Below are 16,227 nucleotides of genomic sequence, written 5' to 3'. Positions count from 1 at the left end.
TGTTTGGCTTCCTTACGCCAAAGGCGAAAAGAGTCAAACATTGCCGGCGGGGCTTTTCTTTTAAATAACGTTGCTTCTAAATTATCTAGCACATCAGTTTCGAAACTACCATTTTCTGGCCATTTTAAAACACCATCTTTCTTTGTATATCGGGTCCATGTCTTATTAAAGGCAATAGGACCAACACCATGTTTAGAATAGAGCTCATATGTGGGAGTTCCAACCGAAGGAATCGGACAGGAGTCCTCAAGCTGGGAGTCCCTATTACAACCAAAGCAACAAAGTTTTCCAAACTTAGTCAGACCAGACATCTCACGATTTTTACTGGCTGTTCACAAACATCAAGGGGGTAAAACTTTCAGTTTACACAGCACAAATGCACTTACCCCTCGGCTTTGGCCACTGCAATGGCCAAATCTAAGAACCTAAGGACAAAACAAAGACCAAAATTTGTGGGCGCGACCCACCAAATACTTAACTAAGGATGTCTTCTTACACCAACAGAGGCCCGTCTATCGTCTCGCTTTACCATACATCATCAAAGAAAGGGCCAAGGCAGGACGGCAGTCAGGGCAGCAGTCGTCAGTAGCCGTCAGGAAGGAGTAACCGCGCTGAAAAAGACCTTCGGACCACTTCGACATACAGGGGTCGCTTGACGTGGCTCGCGATTCCTCCAGAATTTTCCTGCGGGGTTCCTCACGACCTTCAGGCAGAACCGGTACCGCTGAAGCCGCCCCACGTTGGGCGCCAGTTGAAGAACCAGAACCTTATGGGCCTGGCGGCGCAGGGTACGCCTGAAATCTCCTTGGATTCACCTGCCTCAACTAACAGAGACACGGGACACTCTGTCAGGCGTAAAAGATCAGATTTTATTAGCTGCAGCTAGTACAGTTGTCCAAGAAGTACACAAGGTATGTTCTCAGGAGACTGCCACTTTACTTTGTGGCGCACAATCTTATATACCGTATAAAAACATTTATTAACTACATACACTCCCAGAACACATAGAAAGGAGCCAGTAAGAATAATGTAAAGATAGAACAGAGCCAATAGAAATGTCGGAAAACAAGACAGAACAAAGTATCAAGTGACTTAAGGTTGCCTCCCCTCCAGCTGTGTTTGTCACCCCTCCCTTGAACTAATTCATTAACCGATCCACAACGAAGTTGCATGTGGTGCGATAAGTTTGTGTGCGTTTGGAGGACAGTTGTGAAATGAGAGAATACTAGCAAAGGACAGCGAAGGCCAGACGATAAGATAAGATCGGCGGAGAATAGTGTGAGCCTACAGATAGTTGAAACAAGGATTAGAAAACCAGACAGGGATTAGTGTACTCGGTCAGACCTTAATACCAGCCTTGTAAAGATAGAGGCAGAAGGCTGTTTTGAACACCATGTTGCAGAATAAGCAGAAAAGGCAGAATGGACTTCGTTCGCTGTGCTGCCTGAGTGAAGGCAACATAAAATGGCGGCGGGCCACAAAATGGCGGGTCGATACGATCGTATTAAAAATCGAATTTCCTCACCCTCCCTCCAGATAAAGGCCAGGATAGGTTCTGATGTGGTACCTTTCTTCTGTTTGCACCCCATTGTTTGATTAATTGTAATGCAGTGGCTCTATCTCTATATTCACTCATCTACCCAATTATGCATTTTTTGTAGACATCCACTGCATGGATAGTATGACTTCCTCCACACCAAGTGGACATGGTTGTGACCGATGTGACCAGCTATCTGGGTTGCCTCAGGAACTACCTTCTACACCTGTCAGACGGTACCCCTGCAAACACACACACACACCTTGGTCACTGGGACCCATACAATTGAAGGAGCAACAGAGTATAACCAAATCTAACTTATTTCCCTTTTATGCTCTGTTTTATAATGATGTTAATGATGAATGCATTCTGGCTCACTGTGTTGCAGGGTATGTTCCTTACCTGTTAGTGCTGTTATATTTAACCATATGTGTTGTTGATGTTTTTCAGCATTAAAATGAAATATTCTCTCAATAAAAACTTATTAAAAAAATAAGTGAATACTGATGGAGCAAAAACCAATCCCATACCAATGAGAGTAAAAACACTGCAAGAACAGATTCACCTTTACCAGAAGTCTCAGTTTCTGACAGTGAGATATGTGATGAAACTGAAGAGTATGATGGCATCACGTATTAATATGATCACAACTTCAACACTACATATGAGACGAGTCAGGAATGGTTAAACACCCAACAGTCATAAATGCAGGAGAGGGGTTGAGAATCTAGTGATGGTTACAAGGAAGGTGCACACAGAACAGAAATGGTGACCAATATCAATATGCCGTAGGGCAGTCTTTTTAGAACACCAGTGCTGAAGACCATCATAACAGTGAACATAGCACACATGGGCTGGGGTGCACATATGGACATACAAAAGATGCTGTGGTCCTCCAGGAGCACTCAAACACATCAATTACCTAGAACTAAAGACACATTTTCTGTCTCTAAAAGCTATCCAAATTTAAATACACAACTCAAAATGCCAAGGAAATACAAGTATTGATTGACAACACAACTGTGATATTTGAGCTCAAGAAATATGGGGCATAATTTCATATCTCCTACTGAAGTTAGTATAGGACATTAAGAGGTGGGAAGACATCAGAAACATTTCCTTTGTGGCAAATCACGTACTGTGGGTAGACAAAATTCAAGCTGAATGCTTGCACAGATAAAGCACCTCCCACAAAGAGAGCTGAAACAGTCTGTAGTAGATAACATACTCAAAACAGGGGGGAAGCAAATGTAGAATTTGCATGAAGATAAAACAAACAAGAATTGGCAAAGCCAACAGGTCTCACCTATGCAAGGGGTATTGGCTTTGCCATTGTGTTTTAGCCATGTTGTTCACCAGTGTGGCTGCTGTTCAGCATGGCTAAAAGTCAGTGGCACAGAGGAGAGTGGTGTGGAGTGTCATAGAGGGGAATAGCGAAGAGTGGAGTAGAGTGTGTAGAGTAGAGTGGCAGAGAGAGTTGTGTATTGGAGTGGAATAGTGTGGGTTCATGTACAGTGGCAGAAACTGGAGTGGCATAGACTAAAGTAGACTGGTGTAGAGTCCATTGGTGTAGTCTGTTACAGAGTATGGTGGCGTAGAGTACAGTGGCATTGAATTTGGTGGTGTATAATGCAGCCTTGTAGAATGCTGTGGTGCAGATTAGAGTGATGCATGCTAGAGTGGAGTGGTGCAGAGTGGAGTGGCATAGTGTGCAGTGGCGCACAGTAGAGTGGCACAGAGTACAGTGGCACAGAGTGCAGTGGTGTAGAGTGCATTGGCATAGAGAAGAGTGGCATAGAGTGGTGCAGACTGGAGTGGCATAGAGCTGAGTGATGCAGAGGGCAGTGACGCAGATTAGAGTTGAGTGGCATAGAGTGAAGTGGCGTAGAGTACAGAGTACAGTTGAGTGGCATAGAGTGCAGTGGCATGGAGTGGTGCAGAGCAGAGTTGCACAGAGTGGTGCAGTGTAGAGTATAGTGCCCTAGAGTGCAGTGGCATAGAGTGGAATAGCGCAGAGTAGAGTGATTTAGAGTTCAGTGGCAGAAAGTGCAGTGTTGCATAGTAGAGTGTCAAAGTGCAGTTGTGTAGAGTGGGGTAGTGCCGTAGAGAGCAGTAGTGTAGAGTACAGTGTTGCTGAGTAGAGTGCATTGTGTAGAGTGCAGTGGTTATGAGTAGGGTGGCATAGAGTGCAGTGACATAGAGTGGAGTGTCACAGAGTGGGGTAGAGCGGCATAGAGTGAATTGGTGTAGAGTAGACTGTTTCAGAGCAGAGTAAAGTAGTGAAGAGTGGAGTGGTGCATGGTAGAGTATAATTGTGTAGAGTGCCATAGAGTGTAAGGGCACAGAGTAAAGTGGTGTAGAGTGCAGTGGTGCAGAGTAGATTAGAGTGGCCTACAATAAATTGGCATAGAGTGCACTGGCATAGAACTGAGTGTTACATGGTAAAGTGCATTGGCGTAGAGTGTGTTGGCATGGGCTGCAGTGGCATAAAGTGCAGTGTTGCAGAGTGGCGTGGAGTACAGTAGATTAGAGTGGAGTTGTGCAGAGCAGATTGGTGTGGCCTATACTGGAGAGGTGTAGATTGCAGTGCCAAAGAGTGCAGTGGTGGTCAGTAGAGTGGCGAAGAATGCATTAGCATAGAGTAGAGTGGTACAAGATAGAATACAGAGAAGTAGCGTGAAGTGGCAAAGAGTGCAGTGGCATACAGGGGAGTGGTGCAAAGGGCAGTGGCATGGAGTGGTGTAAAGTAGAGTGGTGCAGAGTAGAATGCAGTGGTGGGGAGTGGTGCAGAGTAGAGTGGAGCGGCGTAGAATGGAGTATTCATGGCGTGGTAGCACACTACCATTACAGACAACAAATTTTCAACTGAAATGACCATTACATTTACACAGACATACAGTTTTACTAATACAACTATAAAGTGCGCAGATGAAAATGTGTGGAAATTGCATCACTTAGTTTAATGATTTGTTTTGATCCTATTAAAGTATCTGTTTCCAGAACACTTCAGAAATAACAAAAATTGTGCTTCATTTGTGCGTTCATAATTCTGATGTATTCTATAATACTTACACAGTTCAGAAATAACAAAAATTGTGCTTCATTTGTGCGTTCATAATTCTGATGTATTCTATAATACTTACACAGTTCATTTCAATGTTGTTGTGCGCTAGAAAAATCTCTTTCCTACTCCCAGTATCCAGCAAGATTGTGGCATAAATCCTCTCACTTTGAAGTTAGAGAAAGAAAAGTAAACAAGCATGCTTGGAAGACAGCGCCTTACATTTGACCTTGATCCTTAAATGCACAGCAAATTTGACAAGATAATAACAAGAATTAAAAATCTGTTAACCAAAAGCGAGTTTGGGGAAGAATACAGAAAACATGGTTTAGGCAACAGGAGGGATGAACTAAACCTGGAGAGCCTAAAGCAAATAAAGCCAGCAAATGGAAAGCCAGAAAGTGTGAGTTACAAACCACAAAGTGAATGGTAGTCAGCAACCGGAATGCATTCCGAGGTCAACTTTCTGATAGTCCAGAAGTTGTCTCTAGCAAACCAGACTAGGCTGTGACCTAAAAATGGCAGGTTTTCGAAGCCAGGCTCTTCAGTCCGGTGTCTGGGGTGGGGTTGGGGTGGGGTGGACTTTGATAAACTTTGCTAAATGTTTACATACACATATACATTGATTCCTCTTATCCAAATAGTAACAGAGACTTACAAAGTATCCAACGTGTTTAAGTTATTAGTGGTATAGAGATAGCTACACATGTTATGAATTTCAAATGGTAAAACATAATGTTATTGTTAGGGAAAAAAAATAAAAAACACAAAAAGATGTGCTAACAATTCAAAAGGAAAAAAAAACGCCACGCAGATCCAGAAAAACTATAGCTATTAGCATGGCTGTAGAAATATATTGATTCAATTGCCTTAACCTTCCAGAGAAGTGTATGAACATTATAAAAAGGCACAGCATGAGTATCATCTACAAGAAAGTGTAGTGCACTAAAAGAGTTAAAATACCTTAATTGGTGTTCTCGGAACAACTTTCCAAGATCAGCTAAGTTGTTACATTGCATTAGTCAGATATCTCAAATGTTTGATGATGTAAAATCAGTTATGTCTCACTTATTAGCTCTTGCAGCTTCAACCAAGGGAAACCGGCAAACCCAGATGTGCTCAGTACCTCTATTCAAACATTTCCTCAATGCAGTAAAAAAAATACCCTCTACATGCGACTCCACAGCAGGACTACTAAATGCGCTTTTTGAATCAATGCACAATGCTTCTCTTAAACATCTTAATTTAAAAGATACTTTTTAATAGCCATTCTATCACTTAGAGCAATGCAGGCATGGTCTTTGATAATACAGAAAGACAATATAGTTATGAGGACCCATCCAAAGTTTGTACCCAAGGTAGATTCACAAACCCTACAATTAACACCCTTCTTTCAAAAACAACAAATGCAGCTATAAGGTCACTCAAAATGCTAGATGTGAGTTGGTCCATCATGTTTGACATGTAAGAGACAAAATAAATCAGAACAAATATGTAGTTCTTTGTGTCACGTGCCCTCCACCCCTAGGTCTAGGGGGGAGCGTCATTTAAGGGAAACATTGCCATATGAATACTACAAACCATTTAGACATGTTGCAAGTTGTTAAATAAGACAATAGAAGTTAAGTCAAAAGGCATTCTATGAGATGAATAGAACAACTCTGGCTTTCATGGCTAATGTATCTCTAACTGGCATATGTATGGCAGCAACATGGTCATCTACTCATACTTTCACAAAATATTATTGTATATAAATGCATACCCATAGGGAGGACTTAGTGGTCAGACAGTACTGGCCCACTAAAACCTGCGGCAACATTTTGATTGCACTCCCCTGTCAACCATCTTCCACAAGGAGAAAACATTCTTAAGTACTCAATGCACAGCATGTCAATCTAGAAAATATTCAGCCTGTGAAGGAACCAGTTACAAACATGTAACAATGGTTTTGCAGCTTGGTACGTTTCTAGACTGACAGGTGACCCTCTCACCTCCTTAGTGTCATATAAATGTATTGGGACATTTTAAGGTTGGGATCAACGTCATAGTGATTCTTTCCGACTCCACCTAGGTTGATGCCCAGGAGAAAAACTATGTTAAATAAAAATAGTTCCTGACTCAACCACTAGGTGGCAGAATAATGCACAGTTGTGAATGTGCGAGAGTGTCAAGCTGCACAACCATTGTTACAGGTAAGTAACTGGTTCCTTGCATGTTCGCAGCAAGTAGGAAAATATCACCCTACAGCAAATACATTTAATAAAGCACTTGTTAACTGCTGGAATTCTATTTTTATTTTATAGTTCAGCTAGAAACAGCACCAGCCCTCAGATGGCCAGCAATAACACAGCAAGCATAGCACAGGCCAGGAAACTGGTGGAGCAACTGAAAATGGAGGCCAACATCGACAGAATAAAGGTAAACCCGTTGGGCACAATGTGTGCACTTGTCCTTCAACCAGATCAGAGAACATTTTAAGACCAAATGTGAAACCTGATGAAAACTGCTATAGTGAGACTTGAACCTGCACATGTAGTTCACACCATGTTAAATGAGCCAATAAGCGATTTGGAAAAAGGTGTGTGTTTTGTTCCCAACACAGAAAGTAATACGCAGTGCACATAATCTAAATGAATATCCATTCAATGGAACAATGTATTGTTTTGTGTCAGTGTTTACATAGGGCTTTACACGCCTATTGAAAAGCCCAACGTGCTTTTTTGTTTAGTCCAACTGCACTACTGATATAGAAATGAATACCACTGATGAAGTAGTGAAACCCTTCAAGTCGTATTCGGTGTCTGAGCACCCTTTCGAGTGCATGCTTGGAAGTATGTTGTTTGTAGTTTGACCTACTGGCCCATGTTAAGTGAGAGGTGTGCATGGTGAAAACATATTGCACAGTGCACCTACTGTTACTGGCATTAACATGGGGTGTAGCAGTTAATGTGATAGTAGACAATGTAGAGTGGAGAAGTAGCAACATTGGGGCACATAGGATGTTACAAAAGTCCAGCATGTCCAAATAAGGTGCAGCTGATTAAGTGAAATAGCTTATTTCATGCCATTCATTAATATTGTTTGGAGCAAAACATCAAAAATTTCTATCAGAATCAACCTTCCTAATTAGTGGCAACATAGAACGTAGACTGAGTCAAAAGCTAGTCTCCTAGGGGACAGATACACAAGGAGTCATTTGCGAAAGGGTTGAAGTTGGATTCAGTTTTCAAGCACCTCACTTTTATTGCCATTAATATTACTGTTGGGCTATGTCCAGAATATAGATACCATAAAGGATTGGGGATGAAGAAACTTCTGCAACATAAAAGATTCTACTAGTAAACAATTTAAACACTTGTCCGCCTACTGCATGACTCCAGTGTCCACCTTGGCCTAAGCGTATTGCCTCCCCATTGAAGGTAATAGCACCGGGAAACTATTGACTGCCTTGCCCTTCTTTTCAGAGAAGTCATCATTATATAAACATTAATGTTCATTTTGAATTTTTATAATGATGACTTCTCTGAAAAGGGTAATATGAATGTTCCTGCTTTATCCTCCTGTATTGACTCTGCGCTCCAGTCGTCTATGTTCAGGTGGCTGTTTCAATCTGTTGCTTGCAGGGGATTTCACTGCTAAATTGGGGGGATACCCTGGATCTCACTGAGTTACAGCCTTCCAAATTGGTTTGGCATCCTCCTTGTCACAAGCGAGATGCAAGGGGTATTGTACTCATCCTCTTCCTGGCAAGTCAAAACCTGTGTAATGCCTTTGATTTTCTCGATCATGCAATCTCCTCAGCTGCCATGTTTACGGGTAGAACCAGTGTTCTGTCACTGATTACATGTTTGTCACAAGGGAAATATTCTACTAATATTAGTGAGGGAGGAGTGATCCCCAGTGTTTTTAGCGATCATAATGCCCTGTACCTTTTCATTAATCATCTTGGGAAGGCGTATCATGGCTCTTTGGTGGATTACCGCCTTAGGAAGGTTAAGGACAATATGAGTAGACTAGATGGAGGCACGTAGATACCACCTCTGTTTTACAGAAACTTGTGGCAGGAAATCTGACTGTAATTTATGACTGCCTCTCTCTGCAGATTGATAGGTCCTTGGTGGTCAAAGCATTTGTGAGGCTGGGTGAGGCCATAAGAGTAATTTTAACTGTGGAATTAAGATGTATGACAAGGGCACTGCCCCCGGGTTGGACCAAATATGTAGACAGCTGTGTAGTCAATTGCACCTCGCTCTGAGGAAAATTCCTAGGGACAGGGGGGAAATTGCCAATTGTAGGAAAAAATATTCAAGGGACCTAAAGAATAGGAAAGCTGAAGTAAGAAATTCCCACTGGGAAAGGCGGGTTGAGGCCTATAAATCTATAAAACTTCAGGGCCTTTGGGAACCTGGTTAACAGCTATTCTCTGACTGACATATCCAGGCAAACCCTGGATTGTGCTCCAGAGGAGTGGGTAAACTACTTTCAACGTATTTATGTCTTGGAAGGGAAGTGCCCATGATGAGTTACCCCCTGCTTTGTCTAACTTCCCTATAGATATTTATTTTTCTTTAGAAGAAGTAATTGCAGGTATCCAGCACAGCCCATCTAATAAAGCTCCTGGCCCAGATGGGGTTCCGATGGACCTATATATGGGTAATATTACGTTTTGGGCTCCCTTGCTTATGATCTCTTCAATTCTTCCTGTGTAGGGGGGTTTGCTGAGTCTTGGAGGTCTGTGACAATAGTTCCTGTGTTTAAAAAAAGGGAATAGGCAGGATCCAGCCTGATATTGCCATACCCTCCCTTTTGGATTCTTCTGTGAAGATTGTGGGGCGTATTTTACAAAACAGGATGGAAAACTGGATTAGAGACAATAATGTTTACTCAGAAGTACAATTTGGTTTCTGCCCTGGCTTGGGTACAATTGAACAGTGTACTAATCTCTACCTTATTATCAGCAAGTATAAATTACTCAAGCATAACTCCATCCACCTTGCTTTTATGGATCTGTCTAGCGCATTTGACAGCGTTAACAGATACAAGTTGTGAGACTTGCTAGCCGATATAGGTACTGTGAACAGACTTGTGCAGTTTTTGAGAGAGCTGCACCGGGGCCCACAGGCCAGAGTGAGGTTTGGGGCACGGGGAATGTTTCGATTTTGTGAGCTTACACAGAGGGGTCCAGCAGGGGTGTGTGTTGAGCCCCAATTATTTTTCTTTCATACATTAACAAGTTAGAGACTACTTTAGTTGCCTTAGGTGCTGATGTGCCAAGAGTCAAGAGGCGGAAGGTGCCGGCACTTCTTTATGCTGATGACACTGTGTTGGCGGCCAGAACTGCCAATGGCCTCAGGACAGGGCTTTGTGGAATTTATAGAGAACCTTAACTTTGAGACTAAGCGTTCAAAGACCTTTGTAATTTTTTGCAGCCCAAAAATGTGAACACTTGCACCACCTTTGGTAAGGCTAACCGCATTGAGAGGGTGCGTTTGTATTATTTAGGCGTTACATTTGATGAAAGTTTGAGTTGGGCCCCATGCATGGCTTACAGGTGCTTTAAGCGAGTAACAGGGTCCGTCTTCAATGTGCCAGCGTGTATTGAGAATAAACCAATTCGTCCGTTTATTGAGATATATAAACGCAGATGGTGCCGGGATCTGGGGCTGTTCAAATACGGACACCTTGCAGCTGGAGGAAAATAGAGTATTGGTAAGCTGCTAGGTGTTCCTTCTGGTAGCAGTCATTTTAAAGTGCATGAGGAGCTTTGTGTAGACTATGTTGACGACTATCAAACTAGCTCCTCTGTTGCTATTGTGCACCATCTGGACTAATGAAGTAACCCCTCTCATTAGGGATGTAAGAGAGGACTATTTGATGTGTGCGCTGGGCCCTTCACTGCCTTGGTTTCAATAAATTCAGAACACTTTTTCCAGTGTCGGTAGACTGTCCCTTTTTAATGACCCCTTATCTATTAAGAATGAGGATAAGAGATGGGTTGGGGAAATGTTTCTGTTGACGCGCACTAGTACAAGGGAGTGCCCTATACAGCATGGATTCCTATGGCATGTTTTTGTCCATTCAAATGAGTCCTGGGATTGAACCATGCCTCGAGAGGTTTTCTAGCTCTTGGGAGTGGTCTCTTCTTACCAGATTCCGCTTGGGGTGCACTAGGTGGAAACTATGTTCCCCTCTTGGACAGTATGATGCTTCTACCATCTGTCGCTGCCCCTGCGACCAGTTGTCTGACCAAACGTTACTGCACTTCTTGTTCTTCTGTGGGTTCTACAGAGACTTGGCTAGCGGCCTGCTTATTCCAGTACTTCGGAAAGCAAGGACCACCAAGCGTAGGCCAGCACTCCTCTTCCTTCAGTCGTTTTTTCCCAGGACGTCTCTTTTAGAATGGGTCTATTTTTAAAGGCAGCTGTTGAGTTGTAATTATTTTTTATGTAAATTGCTTTTTAGACTTTTTTCTTTTTTTAATCTTTTTAACTTAATATTGGCACTTTGAGGGGAATGTGGTTTTAACGCTTGAATCGTATTATGTTTGATGGTAAATGCTATGCTGGTGCTTTTATGGTCATATTTTGGTCGAAATAAAGATTTTCTGACTACTTTGACTGTACAGGCATTCAGACCCACGTCTTCGATGTACACTTAAGTCCAAGAAATGTATGAATGCCAAAAAGTATACAAAACCTAAAATATACCCATATCATTGCTGCAGGCAGAACTGTATAGTGGCATTGTGTTACTACGTTTTAGTCCAATAGCAACCAATTACAGAAGGGAATCTAACAGACCATGCCAACAAAGTTATTTGATTTGCTTCCTCCTTTACAATAGAGCATTTTTTATTTTTCAGGTTAGACCACAAGAAGACAGGACAGGCTCTTCTCTAAAATTGACTGGCTGGTGCGATGTGGTAGCAGGGACAGCTTAAGTGTTTTTTTTTCCAAAGAGAAAGATGCTCAGCATAAAATCTAGTACAGATTATAAAATCAATCCGGACTTGAATTCACTAAAAAAAGATAAGAATGTAGAATATGTATTACTGCACAATTGCCAACTAAATAATACATTTTAAATCTATATCGAATAACATACCGAGGGATGACTCAACTAAAAATTGATTGACTGGATGGAGGTAAAACACAAAAATCTGCCTGAAGTAGATTTATAGCCTCATTCCATATGCATCACATTTGGTGTTTTAATACCGCACAGACTGAATTGATTTAAATTCTGTTAATAACGTTTAAACAACTTAAATACCCACAAGTCACTACTTCTGACTTTTTCCTTGCCATTGCATATTACCGTTATTGATGTCATTAACGGCATAAATGCCATCCCCTATCTTCATCAGTGAGGACATCTAAAATGACAGAACTTAGAAGGCACGTAGATGGCCCAAGCCTTGCCATGCCATATGTGCTGTGCTGACAGAAGGCACCCCTATACCAAGCCCTGTGAATTATATTCCCCTGTGTGTGGTGGATGTCAGCTATCTGCTGGGTTCACTCTGACCCTATGTACACACAGTTCTGCCTGACTTGTAAATAGTGCCCACCTCTCATATCCTAAGACTTTACCATGTATTCACTACACATAAGGTTTGTCCATATGCCATATCTTGTGTGCTTTCTGTTTCTGTAGGGCATGGCCAAGAACATTTCGGTGGTTATCACAAACTGGACATGGCTTCAGGCTGTGACCTGTGTGCCCTTTGCATCCTACATACTCAGTTGGCCAGGTATACAGTGAACTTTTACAAATAAATAGCTGGTGCAATTCACTGAAAGGCTTTTCATGCATAACATTAGGGTTCTTGGTATACACTATTAGTAAAATATGTATTGTCAAGACCTACTGGATTCTCTATTTTGTAAGTGAAAAAAACTCTGTTTGTGGATGGCAAAAGGCTAAATGTGAGAATGAGTCAATGTTTGGATGACAAAGTACTTGAAAATGATTTAGTGCATGGTTGGACAAGTCTATCAATAGATGAATGTGTGAGTGCATAGATGGATGGGTGAATGGCAATTGTTTCAAATATTTATATAGCCTGGGGCATGGCTTGCCATCAATAGAGTTAGAAACAAAGGGTTTAATTTCCTTTTTCAATCAAACGTTAATTATTGTCATCTGACATTTACTACCAAGTGATTGGTAATGCCTTTGAATGGATACTGGCAATATGCCTATAATTGCTACTTAAATGTCTGAGCCTATGGGGCCTTCAGGTTCCTTCAGGGAGGGGTTCCTTTCGCAGGCAGCAGTTGAGGAGGATCCAAAGCCATTTTCACTGACCAAGTCCAGACCTACCATTGGGAGCAACAGGGTAATCACCCACAAGGTGGAAGGGGCTCCTTTAGATGGAACGTCTCCCAGGGCAGATGCACCCCTAGTAAGGGAGCATCTACAGGGACGTAGCCAGGAGTATATGTTTTGAGGGGCCTGGCCCGCAATGATGACTACGTGAAAAGAATCAACAAAGGGTTCAAGAGTATTGATGATCAGTTTACCGGGTGGGTTTTTCTTTAGTAAAATTGTTGGGGTGTAATTACAGGGGACGAATGGCGCTCAGGATACAAGTTGGCCGAGTGTATAATGTCGGGGTGCCTACACAAGGGAAAACACCCATCCCTTAAAGGTTAATGATAAACCAAACAAATGGTATGGACAGTGTGAGGCCCCCCGTCCTACTGTTAACCACTTCACAAGTTGAGATATATTATCACTCTAGTGAGTAATCTTCAAGGAAACAAATCATATGAATTGACATCAATTGTATAAAATGTCCAATCTAATTCCAAGTTTTATTGAATCACGTCTTCACAATGTACAGCAATCGTCCATAAAGATACACTTCAAGCCTTCGAGCCAACACGTGTTTCGTCCTGGGAAATATTTAACTCCCAACTGACTTCTTCAGGGCTCTAAATCATAAGCAAATTATGTAAATTAAAAATCTAAATGCTCAAACCACATAATAAAATAATGAAATATATATATATATATATCCAAAGGTGTGCCCCAATTCTGTTCAAATGGATTAGACCCCAAGTTAAAGTAAGAGGAAAGAAAAGCCCGTGCGTTAGCAAGCATATTTCATGTGTCTGTAACTATGGTAAATAAGCATGCCCGTATCACCAAGTGAAAGTCAAAAATGTGCTCCAGATTATCAAGTGAGTCACCTAACCACGTACGAATCCAAATTCATGCGACAGTAAAGTCAAATCACTACTTCACCAATACACATTCTTAGTGTCCAGTTCCAAACCACCAAATTATATTTTCCACGTGCTGTATTTAATATGAAATATAAAACTATTACACAACTATCCATCAAATTCAATCTCTTCCTCACCTTTAAGTCGTACCTCATATGATTTCAAATCAAATCCAAAATTGAATACTTTCCAATTCTAGCTACTGTTCCCCCTATGTCTGTTTAGTGCACAGATTCCACACCTGTTCAGGCACAAAAAGGCCCAACAATTCCATTAGATTGCATATCGACTACACCGAAGTCTCTTTGTGATTTAATCCATTTATAGTCACCCAAATGTGGCCCAAAAAAACCCATGAAGTACCTGTCTTAGAAATCCTCACTCGCTGTGTGTACGAGGAGCGAAGGGAGAAGCCGCTTCCATTAATGCGCTAAATTGAAAAAATAAATACATATGCACACAACGTCCTTAATATGCATCCTCTACAACCTTGAAAATTATAATCAGGAGCCTCACCAGTCCAGAGATGCCTTTCAATACCACTTACCGAAAACCGAGCCAGAAACAACCCGGCGTTCTGCTGCTGAAGAACGCCATGAAGCGAGTACGCGTGTATCGCGTTCCCGAAGCCGAAGTTAAATCGACTTCCGGGAGCGCGACTCAACCAAAATAGAAAACGGACTATAGTCCGTTTCTATAATCGACGGTGTTATAGATCACCAGTACGATCTACAAGGAACAGTTTCTGAAGCTGAAAAAACCTTCACTTAGTACGACTACACCATTAGACAGTCTTATGATACGAGGTGGGTAATAATCACCCTCGTCATGCACAGAACAGCATACTTCGACCCCGAACGAATAATACTATTACATGATCTTTAATACTTATTGAACTCAATCTCAGGTAAATTAAATGTCCAAAATAACTCAACACCACATTCTGACCGGTGTTTTGATGACTTACTAACTCATAAATAATATCTATTACCAATATAGTGTTATGACTCAACTCACACTTGACCACTGTTGGAGCCTAATAGTTCTCATATAAGCAAAAAAGGGGGGAGAAGGAAAATAAATACACAAAAGAAAATAAATATAAAGAAGAAGAAGTGGGTGTGGGGAGAGACAAGATAAAGGAGAAGAGTAAGGTGAGGCAGTGGGAGTGATTGGGATTCACCAGGGAAATGTTAACAACTGGACTTCAAGAAGAAGTGAGAGGCAAGGATAATGATGGACTAAGGATGAAGACCCTGGGGATGGGCTGAAATAAACAAGAGGAAGTGGAAGGGTGAGTGGATTAGAAATCTGAGGTATGGAAAAAAGAGCACATTTGGAAGTGGGCAAGCACTTCCGACAAGCAGGAAGAAGCGTGTAAGGGAGAGACTGAAGTTAAAGAGTACAGGATTTGGGAAGGGAAGATGCTGGGAGTGGGTGGATAGGCAGACAGGCAAACAAGGAGAAGGAAAGCGGGAGAACGGAAAGAGGCTGACCAATTAGGGAAAGAGACAGATGTAGGAGAGCTAGAAAAGGTTTGAGAGGCTAGGGATTGAGGGGCAAGGTGAGAGGTTGAGTACTGGGGGTGCGTGGGAACAGGGCAGGTTAGAATGAATTGGAGACAGTCCGAGTAAAGGCCAAGGGCATGTATTGGAAGGGATAGCAGTTGTTTTGGAAGAAGACAGTTAAAAAGACCAACTGTCTGAATCGGCACACCAAAAGATTGAAATTGTGATCTTTGAGACATGCACTTTACCATAGGACTTCATCTGGTGGCCAACAGAATTAGGACCGTTGCCAAGAAACTCTCGATCCTCATTAACACCAAACTCATTATGAACGACCAAGTCAATGCTGCAAGCGCCTCATGTTTCCATATCCTGATGATGCTGAAAAAGATTTTTTAATTGCTTCCAATCAGCACGCGAAAAATCGTCACACATGCCCTCATCAAAAGCAAGTTGTGCTACAGGAACAACCTATGTGCCAGGATCCACAAAAAACTAACCCAAGGGCTGCATACCATTCAAAATTCCATGGCCAGAATCACTCTCAACCTCCCAAACCACACTCACATCACTCCACTGGCCCCATACACAAACAAGCACATTTCAAACTCCTCATCCACACTTTCAAGACACTACATAACACTGGCCCAGCATACCTCAACAATCACATCTGCTTTCACAAACCTTCCAGACTACTCAGCTTGTGAAAACGTACTTGCATACATCCCACACATATGGAAAACCAGTTTTGGCAGTCGAGCCTTCTATAACATCACTCATAAAGTGTGGAATGCCCTGCTGCTACATAAGAGCCACCTCCACACTTCTTGGATTCTGCAAGAAGCTGAAGCCTGGCTTTTTTAGTAGAACCTATAGACCACAGATTTG

The 16,227-nt window shown here is 42.0% G+C and overlaps 1 protein-coding gene across 7 annotated transcripts in view; it reads left to right on the top strand.

Annotated features, from left to right (window-relative positions):
• GNG2 (G protein subunit gamma 2) overlaps window positions 1–16,227 on the top strand; it is a 237,304-nt gene that overhangs the window by 206,519 nt on the left and 14,558 nt on the right. For all 7 annotated transcript variants that reach the window (XM_069208642.1, XM_069208637.1, XM_069208640.1 and 4 more), the window contains one exon: window positions 6,902–7,016. In XM_069208642.1, coding sequence (XP_069064743.1) covers window positions 6,930–7,016 — 87 coding nt within the window. In that variant the 5' untranslated portion in view covers window positions 6,902–6,929. The remainder of the gene's footprint in view (window positions 1–6,901; window positions 7,017–16,227) is intronic.

Source organism: Pleurodeles waltl, chromosome 9, assembly GCF_031143425.1.
Source record: "Pleurodeles waltl isolate 20211129_DDA chromosome 9, aPleWal1.hap1.20221129, whole genome shotgun sequence".
Classification (NCBI taxonomy): domain Eukaryota; kingdom Metazoa; phylum Chordata; class Amphibia; order Caudata; family Salamandridae; genus Pleurodeles; species Pleurodeles waltl.
Note: the sequence above shows the minus strand (reverse complement) of the source record. Positions and strands in the feature narration are given on the sequence as shown.